A 22,536-nucleotide genomic window follows, 5' to 3' on the forward strand; every position below is an offset into this window, starting at 1 on the left:
TAAGCATCGGCTAAAGGGGCTTATCTCTAGTCTCAGTTCTCGGGACTCACAGTTGCATCCCTTCTTTCACTGTTATAGAGCTCAGCTCCTGTAACCCATCTAAACAATGCATTAAAACAATATGACCTCACTCCTCTAATCTATTCTAACTCCCATAGCCCAGGTTTGTGGCACTAGTGTTAAGTAGACAGAGTAGGACCAGGCCTATCTCCAAGTCAAGGCACTGAGATATCGAGTGATGCAGAGAGAGATCGATGGTTGGAGAGGTGGACATCCTCTATACAGCAGGCAGCAGAAGCAACAGATGGAATCCCGACAGTCTTAGCTGACAATAGAAGAGGAGTGGTCACCACTGCATAGACCCATCTGGGATAATGATGTGATGCTTACAGTCTTCATAACTGTCTTTCTCCCAGGCCTGAGAAGCTGGAGATAGATAAAAGCTGTACGAATATATGAATATAGATGAATATATGAATATAGATAGGGAGAATACACTATTGCCATACATTTGGCTGGGAAACTAGTCTGAAGATTTGGCCCCTGTCCCCCTGTGCTGGCCTGGCCTTTTTGTGTGAGAGGTCATTAATGACACTGGGGCTCCGATGGGAGAGGAAGGGGGATACAACCACAATGGCAGAACTGAAGGAAGAGGAAGGGCCGAAGTCTAGGTGTCCCATCACTTTAAATCACTGTGCCCAAGCTGTGTGGCCTGAGGGAAGCATTCGATACCATACCAACACACACGCGCGGTACGGCCGCACGGTACGCCCACACACGGCCGCACGGTACGCCCACACACGGCCGCACGGTACGCCCACACACACGCACGGTACGCCCGCACGGTACGCCCACACACACACACACACACACACACACACACACACACACACACACACACACACACACACACACACACACACACACACACACACACACACACAGACACACACACACACACACACACACACACACACACACACACACACACACACACACACACACACACACGCAGGCAAACAGGCACGCACAGACGTACCACCATAATTGAGTCAGACATGTGGAGAGAATTATTTTCACATCAGTGTCGTACACATCAGAATGGTGAATATGTCTGACAACAGAGTCTGAAATTATTTTTTTCACCAATGTAGTCCTAGAGCCATTCTGAATTTGCCTTTTCAGCAAATTCATACCTACACATCACACTGTATATCTTTATTGAAAAGAGAGGGAGAGGGAACTATCTTTACTTTACTATAAATCAGGTTGATATATCAACTGTTAGTGTCTGAAATTCTGTTTTTTTTCTCTGCCAGTGCGGCACCAGGGTCTTGGCCATTTCAGCAAAATAACTTTGATACACCTGCTGACCTGCAACAATTTGAGACTAGCAGGTGACACATGATAAAGGCTAAGCTGAAACATTAACCATATAGGTCAATGTTTGTATGGTTGTTAAGGAAGATATTCATGTCACCTTTATTTAACAAGGAAATAACCTTGAGGTTAAAAACATATTTTACGAGGCCGACCTGGCAAGAGGTCAGCAGGAAAAATAGACACCAGGACGGATACTGTATGTGTGTATATATAAAGTTTACATCTTTTATTGTCACGTGCACTAGTACAGTGAAATGCCTTTCTTGCTTGCTCTTTCCTAACAATGCACTAATCGATATCAGTAGTTGTATGAAAAAAGTCAAGTAGAACAAAAACACATGAGAAATATATTGAACAAAAACATAAATGCAACATGCAACAGTTTTAAATATTTTACTGAGTTACAGTTCATATAAGGAAATCAGTCAATTTAAATAAATCATTAGGCTCTAATCTATGGATTAGATTAGTCAGCATAGCTAATAGAACTAACAACTTAGTAAACCCGCTACAATTATGCAGTAATGTTAGTGAACAGACAGTAATTAGTTACACCGGCGGGCCTCGGTGGCAATAAATTAGTAATTAGTAATACCAAAAGCTTACCTTGTCCTACCTTGTCTTCCAGTGATGTGTTGGAAAGTCATAGCCAGATAGCTAACATAGCATCCCTCTGTTTGAGCAGGGTGTTTCAGTAGGCTGAACTAGCTACAGTGCCCTCCATTAATATTGGCACCCTTGGTAAAAATGTCTTTATTGTTTATCTTCTTGGTCTTTCATACAAAATATTCACAAAAATCGAACCTTTAATTAAAGTCAAAGAAATGAAATAAAAAATACATTCTTATCATAAAACAAATATTTTTCTCAAATATATGTGTGCCAAAATTATTGGCACCCCTTATAGATAACAGCTCTGAGTCTTCTCCTATAATGCGTAATGAGGTTGGAGAACACATGGCAAGGGATCTGAGACCATTCCTCCATAGATAATCTCTCCAGATCCTTCAGATTCTGAGGTCCACGCTTGTGCACTATCCTCTTCAGCTCATCCCACAGGTGTTCTATGAGGTTTGGTTCAGGGGACTGGGATAGCCATGGCAAAACCTTGATTCTTTGGTCAGTGAAACATTTTTGTGTTGATTTTGGGGTGTGCTTCGGATCATTGTCAGCTGTCAGAGCAGCTCACAGATCACTGCATCTGTACATAGCCCATCTATAATTTAGCCCAAACTACTACCTCTTCCCCTACTATATTTATTTATTTTGCTCCTTTGCACCATATTATTTATATTTTATCTCTGAACTTTCTTCAAACTACAAATCTACCATTCCAGTGTTTTTCTTGCTATACTTTATTTACTTTGCCACCATGGCATTTTTTTGCCTTTACCTCCCTTATCTCACATAATTTGCTCACATTGTATATAATCTTTTTTTTTTTTCTTATTATTTTTTTTTTCTACTGCATCATTGATTGTATGTTGTTTTACTCCATGTGTAACTCTGTGTTTTTGTATGTTGTCAAACTGCTTTGCTTTATCTTGGCCAGGTCGCAATTGTAAATGAGAACTTGTTCTCAACTTGCCTACCTGGTTAAATAAAGGTGAAATAAAATAAAATAAATAAAAATAAATAAATTGTCCTGCAGGAAGATCCAACCACGGCCCAATTTAAGCTTCCTAGCAGAGGCAGTCCGATTTTGATTTAATATCTGCTGGTACTTGACGGAGTCAATGATACCGTGTATCCAAGGAAGTTATCCAGGGCCTTTGGAAGAAAAACAGCCCCACAACATCAAAGATCCACCACCATACTTCACAGTGGGGATGAGGTACTTTTCTGCATGGATATCTTTCTGTCTACGCCAAACCCACCTCTGGTGTTTGTTTCCAAAAAGCTCTATTTTGGTCTCACCTGACCATAGAAACCATTCCCATTGAAAGTTCCAGTAACATTTGGCAAACTGTAGGCACTTGAGTTTATTGTTTGATGACAGCAAAGGCTTTTTTATGGCAACCCTCCCAAACAACTTGTGGTTATGTATATGGCTTCTGATTGTAGTTTTGGAGACCTTCTGACCCCAAGACCCAACTAACATCTGCAATTCTCCAGCTGTGATCCTTGTAGATTTTTTGGCCACTCAAACCATCCTCCTCACTGTGTGTGGGGTCAATATAGACACACATCCTCTTCCAGGCTGATTGTTAACATCTCCAATTGCATTAGACTTCTTAATTATTGCCCTGATAGTGGAAATGGGCATTTTCAACCGTTGAGCTATTCTCTTATGGCCATTTCCTGATGTGTGCAGCTCAACAACCTTTTGCCGCACATCATTACAGTATTCTCGGGTCTTTCCCATAGTGATGGAAGACTATGTGAACTTGGCCTGTGTGTGACCTCATATTTCTACCCCAGTGAAACAGGAAGTAATGGCTTACCACTTAAATGTTCCTAATCACTCAGGTGAACTTAAAAACATAAAATATGAATGGGAATATACTTAAGTTAGATTTTACTCATAAGAATTTCTAGGGGTGCCAATAATTGTGGCACATATTTTTGGGAGAAAAAAATGTATTTCATTTTTTTCACATTTATTTTTTTCAATAATTTTACTTCAATTAAATGTTTGATTTTTGTGAATATTTTGAATGAAAGACCAAGAGGATAAACAGCAAATACATTTTTTTTGTCAAGGGTGCCAATATTAGTGGAGGGCACTGTTGCTGCATTTGCTAGCTAAGTAAGTGAAAGTGAAAAAAATGACAATCTCTCTCTCCCTATTTCTGTGTGCCAGATGTGTTGTTACCTACCCTTACCACCTGGGGGGCGGCCCGTCAGGAAGTCCAGGATCCAGTTGCAGAGGGAGGTGTTTAGTCCCAGGGTCCTTAGCTTAGTGATGAGCTTTGAGGGCACTATGGTGTTGAATGCTGAGCTGAAGTCAATGAATAGCATTCTCATGTAGGTGTTCCTTTTGTCCAAGTGGGAAAGGGCAGTGGGGAGTGCAATAGAGATTGCATCATCTGTGGATCTGTTGGGTTGTTCATTCAACATGCTGCAATAGAAATAAGGCCATGCTCATAAAAATGTCATGCTCATACATTTTTATCAAATAATCCTCCCGCATCTTAAATGGCACTGAGTACCAAAAGTCCTCACAAGAATAGTAAACCAACTAAACATCTGAAAAGTGAGGACATTTTGCAGGTTATCACTTGTAAAAAGGCTATTTTAAGCTTAGGGGTTAGGTTTAGGGTTAGAATTAGGGTTAGGGATTAGTGGGTAAGAGTTAGGTTTAGGTTCAGGGGTTAGAATTAGAATTAGGGTTAGGGGTTAGTGGGTAAGAATTGGGTTTAGGTTTAGGGTCAGGGGTTAGGTTTAGTGTTAGAGGTTAAGGAAAATAGGATTTTGAATGAGAATCAATTGTTGGTCCCCAAAAATTCCTCACAAGTATAGTAAGACGTGTGTGTGTTTTTGTGTGTGTGTGTGTGTGTGTGTGTGTGTGTGTGTGTGTGTGTGTGTGTGTGTGTGTGCGTGTGGGAGGTCATGGGAGTCTTGGGGTTGTGTGAAATCAGTTTGGAGATGTGGGTGGGTTCCCTTCATTGGAGTATTCTCCATCTCTTGCCATGCTGACTAATACCCATTCGTAGACAAATATGAGGTGAATCTTTGGCTAATTGTCCATTTTAGACAAAGCATAGCAGTAGTTGTCTGCATCATCATTTCCTCATAGCAGAATGAGTCAGGATAGTCACACAGATGTCTTGTTAGGTCATAGGTCTGTCAAATTGATTTAAAAGAACATGTCTTCATCATAATGAATGTGAAACTTGAGAAACTACACAGTAGGACACGGTAACTGAATAACTGTAGAAAGAACTGCTTTGCATCTGTAGAAATGTTGTTGCAGTTTTTCTTGATCGCATACAAGCATTTCTTTGAGCAATGTTTTCGATTTTCAAAACAGTGTTCTCAAGACACAGAACTGTGGCCTTTTGCAAAACAGTAAATGCATTTTCAAAATGTAGTTGCCATCTCAAAACATAAATACATTCATCAAAACTGTATGATACTGTCAAAAATACGTTCATCACAAGAACACGGCGATCTGCAAAAAGATTAACACAAACATACATTTCTCTCAAGTCCAAGCAGGCAAAACAGAAAGTTCTATTTCATTTTTTTTCATCCAGTAGATCATTAGATTTTCTTTGCAGTCACTAAATCATGATGATCAAATTGGGAATACAATCAAAAGGTGCAGAATTATGTGAAATTACTCTCATTTTATGCATTTTTCACCAAACAATTTCCTACATCAAATCAAATATAATTCCTGGTCAAAAAGAAAATGGAAAATAAACACATTGTGTGCAGGAATCATTCATCGGTAAAATCACACTCCAATTACATGTATTCATTACAAAGACTGGTCTCATAGGTTAGTAGACTTTCATCAGCAAGCAGAAACACAATCCCCAATAGAAATAAGGAAAGGTGAATACAGTGAAGGAACACAATATGATATGAATGTACAGTCGTGGCCAAAAGTTTTGAGAATGACACAAATATTAATTTTCACAAAGTCTGCTGCCTCAGTTTGTATGATGGCAATTTGCATATACTCCAGAATGTTATGAAGAGTGATCAGATGAATTGCAGTTAATTGCAAAGTCCCTCTTTGCCATGCAAATGAACTGAATCCCCCAAAAACATTTCCACTGCATTTCAGCCCTGCCACAAAAGGACCAGCTGACATCATGTCAGTGATTCTCTCGTTAACACAGGTGTGAGTGTTGATGAGGACAAGGCTGGAGATCACTCTGTCATGCTGATTGAGTTCGAATAACAGACTGGAAGCTTCAAAAGGAGGGTGGTGCTTGGAATCATTGTTCTTCCTCTGTCAACCTTGGTTACCTGCAAGGAAACACGTGCCGTCATCATTGTGTTGCACAAAAAGGGCTTCACAGGCAAGAATATTGCTGCCAGTAAGATTGCACCTAAATCAACCATTTATCAGATCATCAAGAACTTCAAGGAGAACAGTTCAATTGTTGTGAAGATGGCTTCAGGACGCCCAAGAAAGTCCAGCAAGCGCCAGGACCGTCTCCTAAAGTTGATTCAGCTGCGGGATCGGGGCACCACCAGTACAGAGCTTGCTCAGGAATGGTAGCAGGCAGGTGTGAGTGCATCTGCACGCACAGTGAGGCCAAGACTTTTGGAGGATGGCCTGGTGTCAAGAAGGGCAGCAAAGAAGCCACTTCTCCCCAGGAAAAACATCAGGGACAGACTGATATTCTGCAAAAGGTGCAGGGATTGGACTGCTGAGGACTGGGGTAAAGTAATTTTCTCTGATGAATACCCTTTCCGATTGTTTGGGGCATCCGGAAAAAAGCTTGTCCGGTTAAGACAAGGTGAGCGCTACCATCAGTCCTGTGTCATGCCAACAGTAAAGCATCCTGAGACCATTCATGTGTGGGGTTACTTCTCAGCCAAGGGAGTGGGCTCACTCACAATTTTGCCTAAGAACACAGCCATGAATAAAGAATGGTACCAACACATCCTCCGAGAGCAACTTCTCCCAACCATCCAGGAACAGTTTGGTGACAAACAATGCCTTTTTCCAGCATGATGAAGCACCTTGCTATAAGGCAAGAGTGATAACTAAGTGGCTCGGGGAACAAAACATTGATATTTTGGGTCCATGGCCAGGAAACCATGGCCAGACCTTAATCCCATTGAGAACATGTGGTCAAGCCTCAAGAGGCGGGTGGACAAACAAAAACCCACAAATTCTGACAAACTCCAAGCATTGATTATGCAAGAATGGGCTGCCATCAGTCAGGATGTGGCCCAGAAGTTAATTGACAGCATGCCAGGGCGGATTGCGGAGGTCTTGAAAAAGGAAGGGTCAACACTGCAAATATTGACTCTTTGCATCAACTTCATATAATTGTCAATAAAAGCCTTTGACACTTCTGAAATACTTGTAATTATACTTCAGTATTCCATAGTAACATCTGCCAAAAATATATAAAGACACTGAAGCAGCAAACTTTGTGAAAATTTATATTTGTGTCATTCTCAAAACTTTTGGCCACGATTGTATAGGCCTCAATGCACACCAAAGGAAAGCTCTATAATGGAAGGTCACAATGTTGGATATGATGACTTAGGAGTAACCCAAAGTTACTCAGAAGTAACCCAACTTCATTCTCTGCATCTCTGCATGCCCGAATGTTGTCAAAAATCATAAAGATTTGACAGTCTCTGTTGCCTAGATCTTTCCCTATATTGTACCTGATTGACTACAGATAAAGCTACTATATACAATTTGATTGCCGGAAACATTGAACACATTTGCAACCTCTTCTCTTCTGATGAAAACAACGTGTGTGTGTATGTGCGTGCATATTCATAGTGAAACATCTATGACCAAACTGGCTTTGACAGGTGCATTGAAAACACTACCATTGCATAATCATAAGGTGAATGGTATAGACTTCTCAGTTCAGTCCAAACCAACTGACGCTTCCCCATGCATCATTATCTCTGTAGGAACTGTAAGAGTCTAAATATTGCCATCTCCTCCTCCTACCTATTTCATCACCATCCCACATTGAATAACCCTCCGAGACCTCTACCCAACTAATACCCCTGCTTGCCCAACGTCCACACCCTGCCATCTACCCCACTGCCCCCTTACCTGATCCATCTCCCTCGTCTTTCCCACACTTCCAGCCCAGTGCCCCTGGATGCGGCTGGCATCTCTCTGGGATCTAGAGGCTGGGTCTCCACTGCCAACTGCCAAGCCCATGCAGCGCCATGCCCAACGTGCTAGCAGTGCCAAAAAGGCGCCCGGCCCTGCCGACAGGGTGCGTTGTTTTAGAAGCCAAGGGACCATCGGGCCCCGAGGGATCATGTGCTGTGTCAACATGTCTGCCTGGACCCAGTTTCTCCCTGGCACAGGACAATACCAACAGGTGGACTGCGGCTGGGCTGTAGTGGGCTCTGTTTTGCCCTGTGCCAACTGTACTAAAGAAACAAAATGGAGGGTGGGTCTCTGCCAGCTTCCTGCTCCCATGGTTGCAGCAACACAGACTGGCAGATATCTGGCTGCTTCAGTCACATGCAGATAGGGATGGCAGTCAGAGGAGAGTCTCCAAAGTCTTTAACTCTGGTCTTTCTTGAGTCATTTTATATAAAAACAAAATGAGCCAAAATATCCCAGTAGAAAGAGGTGAAGTCCTCATCATCGCTAGCTGTAATGTTACTGTGGAGCCGCTGGGGGGAAGTCTGTCTTCTCTCAACGACCTGTGACCGCGACCAACAGGACATCCCTTCTAGACACCTCCTAACCCCACCTGCCCTTCACCAACCTCAGTCTATAAATAGCCATAGTTTCATAACCACTAGCTTTGTTGAAGGGTTGAGTAATGATCACAAGAGCCCTGGGAATTGGAATGTCTATTTCAATATGTCTGTCTACGCCCCACAGAGCTGTGTACAGAGCTGCACAGACACCAACAGCAGGTCACTGACTACCACTCATAGAAGTCATAGAGACAGGGACACAGAGGGACACAGTCCTTCAGTGCCAAGGCGGTGGCCAGTGACCAGCTGTCACTCAAACTCAAACTCCCCCCAATATAGCCTTGTTAAAAGGGAGACCAATAAAGCAAGCAGGGGGTAAAAACGAGAAGAGATATTTTAAAACAACAATATTTCATTTTAATATTCTCTGGTAGGCAATTGATATTAGCTGTATTCAATACATTGTGTTGCATTCCAGTTTTTCAGAGTTAATCCAGATTTTAGTTTGCATTCGTTAGAAGCATCAAACATCTCAACTTCAGTCAACGTGTGCCAAACCTTAAACTTATCATACGCTTTTTAATACCAAGGCAATAGAATTTGAAACAATTATTATTTACACAGATACAAAAATATATTTCACAAAAAAGTATTATTGATACATTTACAATGACCAGCTCTATACAATTACAAATATACTTATATAGTAAAAAGCAATTTCTTAAATACTCTTCCAGCTCAAGTTTTGTATAAAGGACGCACAGCCTGTCCCGTGTATGTGAGATGGTGTTTGTCTGTCTAACAGTGTTCCAATACTTTTACAAAGCTTCCTTTCCTTGTCTCCTTCCTAATCTCCTAGTCTCCTCTAGTCTCCTCTCTTCCATGACTGCTAATAGTTTATAAACTGGGGCTGCGTACGAAATATCACTCTATGCCAAATAGTGCAATAGAACATGAGGTTCCATTTCAGATTTGCCCATTCTTACCGTGCAAACCTAGAAAAAACAATCCAGTCCAATCAGCTCAGATCAAGAGGGAAATGAGACGAGGAGAAGGAAAGGAGACAAGGAGATGACGCTGTCTTATAATATTGGGACACAGCCTTGAGATGAAGTTGTTCAGCAAGTCTGACGGTCACTGTGACTGTCCCTGTGCTATGTTCACAGCACTCCTGGTGTGTGTGTGTTCTGGGGTGCTGGACAGGGAGTCCCCTCCTCGCGATGGCTACTCTCCTAAAAAGGTTCTCTGCCACTTCTCTCCGGCTCCGTGTCACATGCCTAAGGAGAGACAGACAGACGTTTGATTAGTAATGGACTGTAGACTCCTCTACGTGCCTCAGGACAGACGGACAGACAAATTCCCACACACACAGTGCTTAGCAGTAGCCTCTCTGGCTCCTTGGCAGTCCAACACTATTCTTAGTTAGGAGATGTGGTCAGTTTTACTTGGCAGCCATCATTAACACTGCAGTCCCTAATAAAAATGTCAGGCTCTGCTTAACCTGAATGACAAATAACTGACTGTCCCTTTACTTTATGTGGCTTGCTGTCCCATCGCGAAATGTGACTGAATGACTAACCGTCCCATTGGTTTGAATGAGGAACATTCAGTACTCTAACCGCCTGGTTAAGAAAAGCACCGGAACACTTCCATTGGTAATTCCAATTCCGAAGCTAACGTTTACAGTTGATATTCCAGCCCAGGTTTTACGTGGGCACATTCCAATGTAACCGCCCTGATGCAAGTTCCAACACTCTGGACTACTGTAGTAAAGGATCGGTCCAAAACAAATAAACTGAGCTATGTTGGTCTGTACCCGCCACATAAACTAGGCTCTCTCTCTGGTTACATTCTTACATAGGCTGCTGCGTGTGTGTGTGTGTCAAGACATAATGACATGAGTGACAGCTGAAAGGGATATCTTCCCTTTCCCTCGAGGCCTTACATGGTCTATCCATACATCCTCATACATCCCCATACCCCAACCCTGTTTAGAGCTGACAGCTAAGAGCTCATTGTTTCGGAGAAACAGCAAGGCGTGACAATCATGTATTGGTGGTTAGCATATCTAACATAGTTAGCATAGAGAACACACTCCCTTGATTGAGTACATTGTAAAATAAGTCATTTGTTCTGCTACCATTTTTGTTTTGTGGAAACCCGTTGCCTAAAACCAACTCAAAATATTTCAGTGTTCAATACTTAAAGTAATAAAGTCACATCATCACCACCCATATTGTTATCTTTTGAAGTTGTAAATACTTAACTGGTTTGTGTTTTATGAGCTTTTTGGCATTAAATTGTATTATGTATTCTGAACTATAATGCTTGAAGTTACTTGAACATGAATATTTGTTGTAGTAAACATTAAATTGTAGGGTCCCCTTTACTTAAATGATTAACCTTCGTTACAATTTTTGTTCAAGGTTAAGTAGTAAGTCGTTCTGATGAGTCATTTTCAGTGATCGTGTCTTAATGTTTAACATTGTTTTATGTCTTTGACGATTTGTCATTTTAACTCACCTTAGCCAGCATTGTTGAGCACAGTACTCATATCAGTAACTGGATATAGAGCTTTAAGCTCTGTCATTAAGACCGGCGCACATGACCTTGTTAATGGTGGGAATGGCTTGTCTCATTATTGAACATCAATTTGTCCGACGGTTTTGATATCTGTTCATCATGATCAATTACATCTCATAGCACCATAAACTGCTTAATACTATATACTAGAAATTTATTTTTATTTCTTCGAACGTGCCTACAGCATTGTGTACAAGTATCATAAATCCTCTAAAATCAAAGCCAAGTGGCACTATAAAGTATTCATAACGTGCAAAAACGTAATAATTCTATATCAGCACAACACAGATAAATCATGTTTTTTACTGAAATATCAATGTGTCTGACTATTACTTCATTATTTTAAGTAAAGACGTAAAACACAATAGAATCAAGTAAGATCAACTTAGTTTTTAATAAATGTTATACTGACTTTAAAATATTAAATCACAATAACTTCTAGAAATGGAATAACTAGATTAGCGGAACATAAATAAATACAGTTATATTTTTTCAATCACCTAATATTTGTTAACAGTACTCAAAAACATTAAGTGATAAGAAATCTTATTGACATCTGAGTTAGTACTACTTTTATGATTTGAGTTCTACTGACCATTGGAGATGTTTGAGTTGCCACTACTTAATGTCTTTAATGAGTTAGGCAGTTACTTTCTACAGTGTACTGTGAATGGTGTAAGCTATTAGAGCTTACTTGCTAACGTCTTGTCAAGGTCAGCAATGAAGTCCTCCAGTTCTTTAGTGTCTCCCAGTTTGGCTGTAAACAACATAGAGAGAGGGTCAGATGATAGAGTAGAACTGTATTGTCCACCTGCAATTGCATAACCTCAAATGAACATGCATCATGTATTATGTGAATTGAACATTACATGGCATTATCTACTACAAATATACACACACCTACTACAATACTAAATAAGAAGAATGAGTCACTTGAACGCTAATAGGTTAATAGGTGGCCTATTGGAATAGCTGAGGATAGCTGAGGTGCTCTAAGCCTAAGGCAATAGGGCTGCCTATTGTAACATTTGACTTGAATCCTGCATCTATCCTTCTGTCTAAACAGGAGTGATACTGAGCTGCATTTTGGCAAATGCTTCCTATTGTCAAACTGGGACAAGACTTTGCATACAGTATAGAAAAGTTGTAGGCAGAATGACGTGTGTGTGTGTGTGGAAAGGTGAGAATGCTGACGGTTGTGTGTGTTGCGCGCTTGCATTTTTGTGTCTGCGAGTGTGTGCGCGTGCATACGTGTGTGGGTCGAGGCTCACCTTTGGGTGATGTGAGAGGTGGGGGGGAGGTGGGAGAGGGAGAGAAGACATTGGGAGAGTTCAGTCTCTCATCGCTGATACTGAAGCTGTTCCTGTTGAGCGACTCAGCACCTGAGAGAGAGAGAGGAAGAGAGGAAGAGAGAGGGGGAGAAGGGGGAGAGAGAGAGAGAAAGAGAGGAAGAGAGGGGGAGAAGGGGGAGAGAGAGAAAGGGAGAGATTAAAAGACTGATCACCTTTCTGTATGGCCGAAGCAGCTGTAGGGCCTATTGCCACATCCATATGTTTTGCACACACACACACTTGCTCACACACACACACACACACACACACTAGCAGACTGACTGTGGGTTCCCTAACTCATAAGTTGACAGAAGTCATCTGGTTAGTGTGAAAGGGTCAGAGCAGGGACATGAGTAGAGGGTGGTGGGAAGTCAATGAGGGCCCCTCAAACAGGGCCAAAACAAAATACCGCTGTTTAACAGCGGTATTTTAACAGCGGTATTCTATCTATCTATGTCTCTTTCTCTAGCTCTCTCTTTAACTATTGAGATGTAGCCCTAACCCTAACTCAGAGAGGGACATATTTCTCCTGTGTGATAAATAGTGTGTGCTTGATTTAACTCTGCCACGTCTAGTACACACACACGTTACCCCTCTCCCTCCTGCATTCCCCACAGTGGTAAAACTGGGTAAGTCAGGCCCTATGTGGTCAAAGCGTTGACTATGTGATTGCATAAGTGACATAATGAACACTTTGATTCCGCCAGTAGATATTTCAGCCGGCCACAGAACACGACAGATCTGTATCACTGTTTGTTTTTTTTCCAGGAAAGGAATGGTGTTGGGAGAAGGAGAGAGTAAGAGAACAGTTGTTTCTCCTCCGTACAATATAGAAATGGGCAGTATAGTGGAATTCATTTCAATTCTACACAGCTCAGTTTTGTCCGACTATAAAGTATGTTATAAAGTCAGGGTGGGTACTGTAGATGGATAGACGTCCCAAAAACGAGTTGTTTTACTATGGTCATTTTCAACAGAAATGCATTCAGTTCCCTGTGCTGTCTCCAATCCAAAGGTAATCCAAAGGAACTCCTTTCTCAAGTCCTGCTTAGATTGAGGTCTGCTGGTCTGCTACTTAATCCTTGTATTAACACTCTTGACAGGTCTGACTAGGAGTATGAGGCTAACTACTACAGCATAAGCAGCTTAACCGGCAAACCTCAAAATATCTTTCTCTCTCTCTCTCTCTCTCTCTCTCTCTCTCTCTCTCTCTTTCTCTCCTCACTCAAGAGTTCCACTGGACCCTGACAGAGTGGCTCTGATGTACAGCACATACCTAGAGTAACCCCTGACCTCCACCTCTCAGCACCACATGCAAGTACACACACACACACACACACACACACACACACACACACACACACACACACACACACACCCACACACACACACACACACACACACACACACACACACACACACACACAAAAAAAAAACCTTGATCTAGGTCCAGAGATCTTGGATTTAGATTGAGCTACTGCTGCATATTTGGCACACAAGCCCCCATATTCCAAGCCAGCCATGTCTCTGTGATAGCCTATACGCGCTTAGATTTCATTGTCATAAGCAGCTATGAAGTCTCCCAGACGTCAAGCAGTGCATTACCATACGGGGTGTTTGTGTGTGTGTGTGTGTGTGCTACGCCTCGGGCCCTAACCCAAATGTGATAACCTCACACAGTTACACATAGACAGAAATATGCTCCCGCTCCCCAAGCGAACACTGATTTCATTTCCCAACCACATGTGAGTGGGTTGGGATTTCTGTAGGAAGATGTGAAAGGATAACTTCATGGTGCTCTGTAGTGTGTTCTACAAACTCCACGTCTGCAGAACGAGTTAGGAAGGATGGTGTCCAGTTTTGCATGTTTAAGACCGGGGCCTGGCATTCACAGAGAGAGTTACTATTTCATTTATCTGTTTTAGTAATAACTCAAAGAGTACGTAATAATAGGTTCAGTTAACGTTTTTAACTTGAGTAATTACAGAATAACTATCGCATAACTCCTGCACACAGATTTTCAGAGGAACCTAATGTGAAGAGTTACCAGAACATGTTATCTACAGACGAGTGTAAAAACGTTAGGTCTAGGATTCCTGTGTTGGGTCCTGTCCTCCCCATGGTAGTGCATTGAAGAGTGACCTGTCTCACGCAGGGGAGAGCTATTGTGTGTTAGGACTGATGGATGCATGGCTGAAAGAGAGCTGCACCTCAGAGTGGGAAACAATAACAGAACTGTCAGTCTGTGATGTAGGTTAGTGAGAAGGCATTCTGAACATGAGGAGAGGCTGGCAGATACTCTGATCTGGGGAGGGAGGGAGGGAGGGAGAGAGAGAGAGAGAGAGAGAGAGAGAGAGAGAGAGAGACCACTCATTCAGTTGCACTGAGTGAGGATGGTTAGGGTTAGAGAAAGCATTTCCAGAGGCATCCACCGAGGCATGGTCTGTCTGAGAAATTGAAAGTTTCCAGTTCCAAGTCAAACACTGATGCTTATCAGGGAGTGTGTGGCTGTAGGGAGTGTGTGTGTGTCTGTCTGCCTGCTATAGGTTTTCAGCAGACCGGGAAGAGCACTTGTGGGACACATGACAATGTATAATCTAGCACGAATGGCAATTCAGTCTGGCACTATACGGAGTAAAGGGAATTGTGAGCCTCAAAGTGCAAACAGTAACATATCTAGGCTTCTGATAGGTCCTGTCACTGCTTGAGAATGTTTCTACTGCTACTGTTGCCGCCTTGTAGGCTATGTAATTGCAGTCTCTGTCAGGCCTTGTAGCTGAAAGGTCGTTGGTTCAAACCCTGTTGCAGGCATTCCAGCACAATTGCTACACTGTCTTTCGGGGGTACTAGGAGAACTGTGTGTGTGTCTGTGCGTGCAAGGTTCACTTACTTTCTGAGTCGCTGATGCCACTGTCACTGACGCTGGCACTGCTCCGTCTCTTCACCGTCTTCAGGTGCTCGTCGTACTGGAAGTGTCTCTTCTCCATCGGGGAAGTGAAATCCTCGATCACCGCGTCGAACTCACACAGCACGTCAGACAGATCATCCTCCTCAAGGAATTTAGCTGAAATAACGGAGGGAATAAGCATGCGTTACTATACTGGACTGATTAATAAAATAAATAGCTCGCTATTAATTTAGCCTATCCCATGCAACCTATCGACAGTCTATGTTTTTGTGTCATTGAAATATGTGCAACACACATGTTAGATTGAAACATTGTTACATTGTAACAGCTGTTGAATAAGAACCACACTTGCACGGTTTCACATAACTTCATGGCTCCCTTTCTGAAAGGTCCAATAACGCCGTGCCTGGTCAGTGTGCAGTGCATTGTCCAGTGGAAGTCGACAGAACAACATATGAGATGGTCTAACTTACATTTGCCTTGAGACTTCAACTTTGGAGACTTCATTTTTCTTGTCTTTTGAATCTCAAAAGTATCCAGTATAATGAACTTGTTCGGAACGAAGTAAACTCCGCGGGTATTTCCAATAACAACGTGTTTGCACTCTGTGTGCTCCTGTCCACTACTGGTCCGCTAAAGCAAAGCGCTGTCCCTCTGACAAAGTGTCCTGCGTCTCAAGACTGGTTTTAAACTCTCCCCTTACCCACATCAGGGGGGGTGACTCCGAGGAGGCGGGAGAGAGAGAGGTGGGAGAGAGAAATTCTTATTCTTTTGGAATTTCTGTGTGAGTGTAATGTTTACTGTTCATTTTTATTGTTTATTTCACTTTGGTATATTATCTAATTCACTTGCTTTGGCAATGTTAACATATGTTTCCCATGTCAATAAAGCACCTTGAATTGAATTGAGAAAACGCAACATGCATGATTTTACGGTATAGGCCTATCAGTGACCGTTTTCTATTCCTATGGTGATGTTCCGCTCTCTCGCGTCATCCCCGGTAACTGTGTTTGTAAACAACTTGTGTGTCACTAAGCGGTCAAAGATGTAATGCTTACCGGGCGTACAGTACGTGCAATACTTTCAGGTTTTATTTATATCCCTGACCCTGAGATTTCCGTCTTCTATCACTGGGCAGTTTTTGAACAGAATGTGGTAAAACACTGTTAACTAATTAAACTAATGAACAATTTATTTAACAATGTATTATTTGAAATGTGGACAATGCCGATCTTATTCAAGATTTGTTTATAGTCTCATTCATAAGTACAAAAAAGTTTAATCTTGTGGCCTATCATAGCATGAAATGTATTCCTAAAATAGACTCCGGTCTCTGTGCGGTATCCCCTTTCAATATCTTTGTGTGGTCTTTGTCAGAACGGACTGGAACTGGAATTACACATAAATCCGGCAACCTAATTGAGTTTCTGGTAGTAGGCTAATAATAATTTGGAGCGACACCATGTGGTGTGAAGTAGAGTTGCAGCCCCTGAAGCTGGCCCCTCTAATAAAATACAGTACATCAAGAATCTGACTGAATATTCATATCCTATGGTATCTGATGTGAAATACGGTGTGATAAGTAGGATAAACAGTATTTCTGATATTCTGTGTTTGTTCTAGGGTAAGATTTCTTGCCCCTCATTTGTAATTAACCAAACTCATGATGATTTTTGATGGATCTTTAATGCAGTACAAAACACTTTTTTTACATATCAAATCAATACATACATCATAGCACTGTCAGTACACATTTTCGGATCGCTTATGCACCACTGCATCATAAAAATACTTGTCTTCATTAAGCTATATACTGTATAACATAGATCAACCTACATTGTATTGGCTTTTCACTTTGAAGTCTTTGCATGAGTGGCAGCAGCAAATATATCAGGTCTCAGAATGTGAAGATAGGCTAATTTGCTCAGCCACTTGGGCATCATTTGCGTTGGAGAGCTGTGACAATGTCTGGGAGCCAGCCGTGTTTCTCCTCCTTACACAAACGAAAATGCTGAGTAGAATAATTATGGCCACCGTGGCCAGTGGAGCTGACTTGACATAAAGACCCACTCTGTCCATCCCAGACTCAGGTATCCAGCTGACATCCAGCTTGTTGTCCAGACTGAGGTGGGAGGTGGTGCAGGTGTAGTTGTGTCTCTCTCTCAGCTCCTCTGTGTTGACCTCCAGACTCTTTCTCATCTGGTAGGTCCCGTCTCCATTGGGCAGCAACTGGCCCCCAGTCATCTCCTGTTCTACTATTGGCTGGCCGTCTCTCAGCAGGGTCAGGTTGATGTGTCGGGGGTAAAAACCAAACGCCAGACAACTCACACAGGCACCTCCTGACATGGCTTTCTGTATGAGCCTGACTCTGGGACGCACTTTACGCATCACAAAGTTCTTCAATCTCTCCAGAAATCTCTTCAATGTTTTTATGCAAACGGGTAGGTAAATGGTCTGATAATGCCATTTTGTATATGTTTGATGCACCTCACTCCATGGCGACAGTAGGTTTCCAGAATTGTATGAATAATGTGTCATGTTGTAATATATTAAATCAGCTAAAATTGCATTGAAAGCATCTGTGGACAGAATAAGGCCGGGTTCACCAGTATCCAACATCTCACAGCCAGCCATTCTCTGCTGAACATCTATATTCCCTGTGGAATTAAAGCGATACCTCAGGTCTGACAGTCGCCTTTTCATGCTGAGGAACATGTGTCCAAACACATAAGCTGCATCTTGGGCTTCTTCAACCTCCGTTTCGTCTGGGGCGTAAGGTCCCTTGTGGATAAACTGCTCCTTGTTGGAGTCAAAGTAGCCAACTTGAATGTCATCCTGCATCAACACAACACTACACTCAGGGAAAGGTGCTTCTCCTGAGATACAAGTTGCGAATGCCCACAGAGAATGAGATCCTGAATGTGAATGAAGGTGAAAACAAGATCCGTGAATATTTTTACAATGTCTGAAAAGCTCCTGAAAATATTTTACTCGGTTTTCCTAAGAGTTTTGGGTGCACTCTCTACAGTATGGTACTAAACACCACCTAGGCTGGTGCTCACACTGCTCCTAGAATCAAGATGTATACTAAATGAGATATGACAGAGAATAAAAAGTACATTTTACCTGCGTTTACGATGGTGTAAAGTGAAAGCAAAATCAAAAAGAAACACAGTTTTGCCATGGTTCTGAATGTGTTCAATACTTTTCTGTACGCTCATATGCTTCTAGGGCAGCTCTCAAATAATTTGGCACACTTTCACTTTCACTAAGCCTTACACACTTTCACTTTCTTGGCAAACACCTAGTATATGCTGTCATTGGACAAATCTGCAATAAACTGTTTCTCAAACAGAATTAGGGATTTAAATAATGATAATTTAGGAGAAAAAACATGTTCGGTCTGCCTATTAAAGTATTTTGTGTGTTCCAAGCTATTCTTTTGTTAAATTAGGCTCTCATTTTACAAAAACTCTCCTGTGTGGATTCTTATGTTTTGTATCACTGTTTGATTTGATCCAATTGCCATTTCATGTCAAATGATTTCTGAGAGCTTGCCTAAGGAAATTATTTCACAATCTGGCCTTGTGTCCAGAGCCCAAGCCATGAAAACTAGACAGCTGCGCTATAGTAACTCCCTGTCATCTCCAGGCTGACCAGGGGCGGACTGCCATCTGGCATTTCGGGCAAATGCTAGATGAGCTGGTCCATTTCTAGCCAAGTGGGCCTGTCTTACTTAGATTTTTTTTTCAAAATGATAATTATCTCGCTAATAATGGGGGCCTTAACAAATAAAATTGGCTGGTGTGGGGGCCTTGAGAACAATATGGGCCATTGTGGGGCCTCAAGGAAATAAATTGTCCGGTGTAATAAAAATGCCAGAGCCGATTTCTGGTCACAGTCCGCCCCTGAGGCTTGTCTATAGAATGATGCTGCAATGGATAGCTGCTATTTTGTGTATTTTTTTGCGCTTATCTTAACTTTTTTTGTACATAATGTTCTACTTCAGTGAGTCGGCAGCATTGGATACACTGCTCACAACAGACCAGGTCCTAATCCCCAAAACTCGTAAAAGGAAAATACGGCATAAGAGAGGCCGACGTGTGGGCAACCTGACAAAATAACTTTTAGTGAATAAATAATCCACCTCTACCCTCCACTCTATTGTCGAACGTACAATCACTGGAGAACAATCTGGATGAGCTCTGTTCGAGACTATTATATCAACGGGACCTGAAAAACTGTAATATGTTTCTCTGAGTCGTGGCTGAACAAGGACATGGATAATATACAGTTGAAGTCGGAAGTTTTACATACCACTCCACAAATGTCTTGCTAACAAACTATAGTTTTGGCAAGTCGGGTAGGACATCTACTTTGTGCACGCCACAAGTAATTTTTCCAACAATTGTTTACAGACAGATTATTTCACATACAATTCACTGTATCACAATTCCAGTGGGTCAGAAGTTTACATACACTAAGTTGACTGTGCCTTTAAACAGCTTGGAAAATTCTAGAAAATTATGTAATGGCTTTAGAAATTTCTTGACATCATTTGAGTCAATTGGAGGTGTACCTGTGGATGTATTTCAAGGCCTACCTTCAAACTCAGTGCCTCTTTGCTTGACATCATGGGAAAATCTAAAGAAATCAGCCAAGACCTCAGAAAAAAATTGTAGACCTCCACAAGTCGGGTTCATCCTTGGGACAATTTTCAAATGCCTGAAGGTACCACGTTCATCTGTACAAACAATAGTACGCAAGTATAAACACCATGGGACCACGCAGCCATCATACCGCTCAGGAAGGAGACGCGTTCTGTCTCCTAGAGATTAATGTACTTTGGTGTGAAAAGTGCAAATCAATCCCAGAACAACAGCAAAGGAACTTGTGAAGATGCTGGAGGAAACAGGTACAAAAGTATCTATATCCAGAGTAAAACGAGTCCTATATCGACATAACCTGAAAGGCCGCTCAGCAAGGAAGAAGCCACTGCTCCAAAACCGGCATAAAAAAGCCAGACTACGGTTTGCAACTGCACATGGGAACAAAGATTGTACTTTTTGGAGAAATGTCCTCTGGTCTGATGAAACAAAAATAAACTGTTTGGCCATAATGACCATGGTTATGTTTGGAGGAAAAAGGGGGAGGCTTGCAAGCCGAAGAACACCATTTCAACCATAAAGCACTGGGGTGGCAGCATCATGTTGTGGGGGTGCTTTGCTGCAGGAGGGACTGGTGCACTTCACAAAATAGATGGCATCATGAGGAGGAAAATTGTGTGGATATATTGAAGCAACATCTCAAGACATCAGTCAGGAAGTTAAAGCTTGGTTGCAAATGGGTCTTCCAAATGGACAATGACCCCAAGCATACTTCCAAAGTTGTGGCAAAATGGCTTAACTTCTTCGGGATAGGGGGCAGTATTCGGAAGTTTGGATGACTGAGGTGCCCAAAGTAAACTGCCTGTTACTCAGGCCCAGAAGCTAGGATATGCATATAATTGGTACTATTGGATAGAAAACAATGTGATGTTTCTAAAACTGTTAAAATAATGTCTTTGAGTATAACATAACTGATATGGCAGGCGAAAATCCGAGGAGGATCCATCTGGAATATATATTTTTTGAGGTGTCTGCCCATTCAAATGCTTGTTTATTGGAAAATCAAAGGAATACCTCCCAGATTGCTGTTCCTAGGGCTTCCACTAGATGTCAACAGTCTTTAGAAAGAGTTTCAGGCTTGTTTTTTAAAAAATTTGCTAGAATTTGTAGTTTTTCTAGGTGGCTCTCATTTTGACTGTAGTCTTGTGGCGCGCGTGGATGAGGGCGCACACTTCGTTATTTATCTCCGGTAATAAACATACTATTCTCTGTTTTAAATTGTATCGTTTATTTACATATTAGGGTACCTGAGGATTGATTAGAAACATAGTTTGACTTTTTTGGATGAAGTTTATTGGTAACTTTTGGGATTCCTTTGTATGCATTTTGAACGAGGGGAACAGGTGGATTACTGAATCAAGCGCGCCAACTAAACTTTTTTGGGGTATAAAGGAGGACTTTATCGAACAGAATGACCATTTGTTATGTAGCTGGGACCCTTGAGATTGCAAACAGAGGAAGATCTTCAAAGGTAAGTGATTTAATTTAAAGCTATTTCTGACTTTTGTGACGCCTCTGCCTGTTTGGAACATGTTTTTAATGCTTTTGTACACAAGGCACTGTCCTCAGATAATCGCATGGTATGCTTTCGCCGTAAAGCCTTCTGGAAATCTGACAAAGCGGTTGGACTAACAAGATGTTAAGCTTTTAAACGATGTAAGATACTTGTATTTTCATAAATGTTTAATATTACCATTTTATATTTTGAATTTCACCGGATGTTGTCGAGATGGGGCGCTAGCGCCCCACCTTTCCCAAAGAGGTTTTAAGGACAACAAAGTCAAGGTATTGGAGTGGCCATCACAAAGCCCTGACCTCAAGCCTAAGACAATTTGTGGGCAGAACTGAAAAAGGGTGTGCGAGCAAGGAGGCCTACAAACCTGACTCAGTTACACTAGCTCTGTCAGCAGGAATGGGCCAAAATTTACCCAACTTATTGTGGGAAGCTTGTGGAAGGTTACCCGAAACGTTTGACCCAAGTTAGGCAATGCTAGCAAATACCAATTGAGTGTATATAAACTTCTGACCCACTGGGATTGGGATTTTAGCACTAACTGCTAAACAGAAGTTGATGTGCTTTATCCGGGTAGCCAGAAAGTAGAGCATTTCAGAAGGTTAATTTAGAAGTGACACAGGCATGGATTAGCTTTTCTGCATAATTTTTTGACAAAAAGTTTCAGATTTTTGCAATGTTACGAAGATGGAAAAAGCTGTCCTTGAAATATTCTTGATATTTTCGTCAAAAGAGAGATCAGGGTCCAGAGTAAAGCCGAGGTCCTTCACAGTTTTGTTTGAGATGACTAAACAACCGTCAAGATTAATTGTCAGATCCAACAAAAGATCT

The 22,536-nt window shown here is 41.8% G+C and overlaps 2 protein-coding genes across 2 annotated transcripts; both read right to left on the minus strand.

Annotated features, from left to right (window-relative positions):
* Positions 1-9,101: 9,101 nt before the first annotated feature.
* On the minus strand, positions 9,102-16,207 carry rgcc (regulator of cell cycle). The gene is given in 5 exon segments (NM_001146584.1): positions 9,102-9,980; positions 11,981-12,043; positions 12,558-12,668; positions 15,508-15,681; positions 15,999-16,207. Coding segments are annotated over 5 exon segments (390 nt in total). The 5' UTR covers positions 16,033-16,207; the 3' UTR covers positions 9,102-9,972.
* A 985-nt stretch (positions 16,208-17,192) lies between these two features.
* LOC106581890 (major histocompatibility complex class I-related protein 1-like) lies at positions 17,193-18,778 on the minus strand. The gene is made up of 2 exons (XM_014164327.3): positions 18,652-18,778; positions 17,193-18,440 (listed from the first exon to the last, which is right to left on the minus strand). Exons 1-2 carry the CDS (start codon positions 18,707-18,709, stop codon positions 17,416-17,418), a joined length of 1,083 nt encoding a protein of 360 aa, XP_014019802.1. The 5' UTR covers positions 18,710-18,778; the 3' UTR covers positions 17,193-17,415.
* Positions 18,779-22,536: the final 3,758 nt, after the last annotated feature.

Source organism: Salmo salar, chromosome 21 (genome assembly GCF_965601325.2).
Source record: "Salmo salar chromosome 21, fSalSal1, whole genome shotgun sequence".
Classification (NCBI taxonomy): domain Eukaryota; kingdom Metazoa; phylum Chordata; class Actinopteri; order Salmoniformes; family Salmonidae; genus Salmo; species Salmo salar.